Below are 2,801 nucleotides of genomic sequence, written 5' to 3'. Positions count from 1 at the left end.
GGAGTAGATTTGGTTAGAACATTGTTAAATAATTTTTTTGAGGACCAAAAGAAAGTCATCAACATGGTCATAATGGCTTGACTGTAATTTATGATGAGTTTCCATTACTAGATTTGCCTCACGTGGTAATTTATAAAGCTAAAAGGAAGCGTGGGAAATGTTTCCTGTTAGCTTCTTGGAAGATAAGGAATATGTGAAGGATAAGGACACTATTATTTTCTATTCATTTTCTATGTGAAAAGGAACAAGAACCATGAACTTTGACTATTTTTTTTAAAACAAATTTTGACTAATTTTAGTACTATTCATCAATAGCATTTACTTATACTAGTGTGTGCCGAGAAAGACCCTCATGATTGATTTATATTATAAAACATGTTGGTATTATGAAACACGTTTTGGATGTGAAAGCCTCTACTATAAATTTAGTTAGAATGGTCTGACACAAAGAAACAATTATATCTCTCATCTTGCAGAAACACTCTCACTCTCTCATTCACTGAGTTCTCAAAAAATTAATTGAGATGGCAAGAACACCTTCTTGTGACAAAAGTGGAATGAGGAAAGGGACTTGGACTGCTGAGGAAGATAGGAAATTAATTGCTTATGTAACAAGATATGGTTGCTGGAATTGGCGCCAACTTCCTAAGTTTGCAGGTAATTAATATATACAACATGAAACTGTATTTAATACATATTATGAGTATGAAAATTTGTGTAGTTTACTAAATAGTTGCTATATATTTTTCAGGTCTTTCGAGGTGTGGAAAGAGTTGTAGATTGAGGTGGTTGAATTATCTAAGGCCTAATATCAAAAGAGGTAACTTCACTCAACAAGAAGAAGAATTGATTATCCGAATGCATAACCAGCTGGGGAATAGATGGTCAGTCATTGCAGCTGAGTTACCTGGAAGAACTGATAACGAAGTCAAGAACCATTGGCATACTTCTCTCAAGAAGAGAGTTCATCAGAAGAACACTGTTTCAAGTGAAGAAACCATAGCCACCAAATCCCCAGCTAGTTCCCAAATCTCAGACATCACTGGTCCACTATCTCCACCTTCTTCATCAAGTGAATTCTCTTCCACAGCTGAAGATGATTTTGGTTTTCTAGATTCATTTATAGAATCTATGGATGAAAGTTTTTGGCTGGATGATCTTTCAAAAACACCAAGTGGAATAGTAGAAAACAATATTTATGATACAACCACTAATGATGGTGCTTTAGTGTCTCACAATCATTCGTGCACTCAAAGTTATGTTCTTGATAAGGACTTTACAAGCTTTCTAGATGCGTATACAGAGTCTACAGTAGATAGTTTTTGGACGCATCCATATGAAGGTGACATGTCCCATGTTCCAGCGCAACTTCTGACACCTTTGCCAACGGAATCTGAATATTTTTCAATAGTTTATGATGAAGATATATGGAGTTGAAGTAATTTTTAAGATAAATTAGGCTATTTTAATCAATAAAACTATCAATTCTCCGTGTGCTTACCGTGATTTTTGCAAATCATGTTTGATAAATGTCACATTTTACATTAGATTTTTATAATGAGTATTAGATTTTTATAATGAGTCTAAGGGCCTTCAGCTAGTTTTAAAAGATGAAATATCTAAAATATAATATAATTTTAGGAATAATTATTCAAATTAAATTTTCATTTAAAACTATTATGAAAAAGAAATTTATAAATTTTTTTACATAAAATTATGTAACACTATAATAATCATTTTTAAAAAAAGCAAAACAAACGAACCATAAATCATAGTCACAAAATATATTTGAATAGTGTTTCTTTTAATCAAGGAGAACTTTAATAAAAGAATAACTCAATTACTAAAGAGGTGACTAAAGGGTGTTCGCGGTGCGGCTTGGACGGTTTTGACATAAAAAATCATCCGAACCGTGAGAGAAAAAAGTGTGCGGTTCGGTTTGGATTGATTCGGTTGGTTCGGTTTTTTCTTTACAAAAATTTATTAAGCCATACATACACATATTGATGACAACATAACTTTGTATTTAGTCATTTATGTTTATCAAATAGCAACAAAATTCGTTATATTTGATTAACAATTTTCCATTTTTTTTTTGACAAAGCAACAACAATTTTCTGTTTAATATACAAAAATAATATTCATAAAAGTGGAATAAAAAACATAAAATAATATCAAAAACATTATAATGAAATAGAGAAAAAAGATGAGAAGAAATATTAGAGAAGATGAAAAAGAAAGAGCAGAAGAGATGCGTTTAGATAAGAAGAGAAACATTAAAAACGTAATTGGAAGAAAGAACGGTAGAATAAAAATAATAAGATAAAAAAGAAAGAACTTAAGAGATGAAAGATTAGAAAAGAATATGTGATATGTATTTGAAAAAGATGAGAAGAAGGTGCAATACCGTTCGGAGAGATTTGAGAAGACTTAAGTTGAAACCTTAAGTGTGAGGAAGAGAAAATCATTCGTAATCGTAAGGCTAAAGCATAATAGGTTTGAGTATGGGTTGGATATAAGTTAATCACTACAAGAAAATTACTGATTAGCTGGGTGAATTTTCCAAGTGACATACACCTTGCAATTTATTGCAGTTGCAGGGTGCAAACCACCTTTCAACCCAGTTTTTTTTAAAAATATATATATAAGTGTATTTCCATCTCGCAACGAAGGGAGGGAAGTTTGAATTTTTGTGAAAAACGTTTGCAGGGTGTTAATCACCTCACAATAAAATTTTAAAAAAATTAATGGAAAATCAGATATTACATTTATTAAAAAGTCAGGGTGGCGGGTGACCGTTT

General features: G+C 31.5%; 1 protein-coding gene across 1 annotated transcript; it reads left to right on the top strand.

Moving 5' to 3' along the window:
* The first annotated feature begins 419 nt into the window (after positions 1 to 419).
* LOC131606686 (transcription factor MYB13-like) lies at positions 420 to 1,821 on the top strand. The gene is made up of 2 exons (XM_058878852.1): positions 420 to 657; positions 752 to 1,821. Exons 1-2 carry the CDS (start codon positions 525 to 527, stop codon positions 1,435 to 1,437), a joined length of 819 nt encoding a protein of 272 aa, XP_058734835.1. The 5' UTR covers positions 420 to 524; the 3' UTR covers positions 1,438 to 1,821.
* Positions 1,822 to 2,801: the final 980 nt, after the last annotated feature.

This window comes from Vicia villosa, linkage group LG5, assembly GCF_029867415.1.
Source record: "Vicia villosa cultivar HV-30 ecotype Madison, WI linkage group LG5, Vvil1.0, whole genome shotgun sequence".
Taxonomy (NCBI): domain Eukaryota; kingdom Viridiplantae; phylum Streptophyta; class Magnoliopsida; order Fabales; family Fabaceae; genus Vicia; species Vicia villosa.
This window is presented reverse-complemented; position numbering and strand designations above follow the sequence as displayed.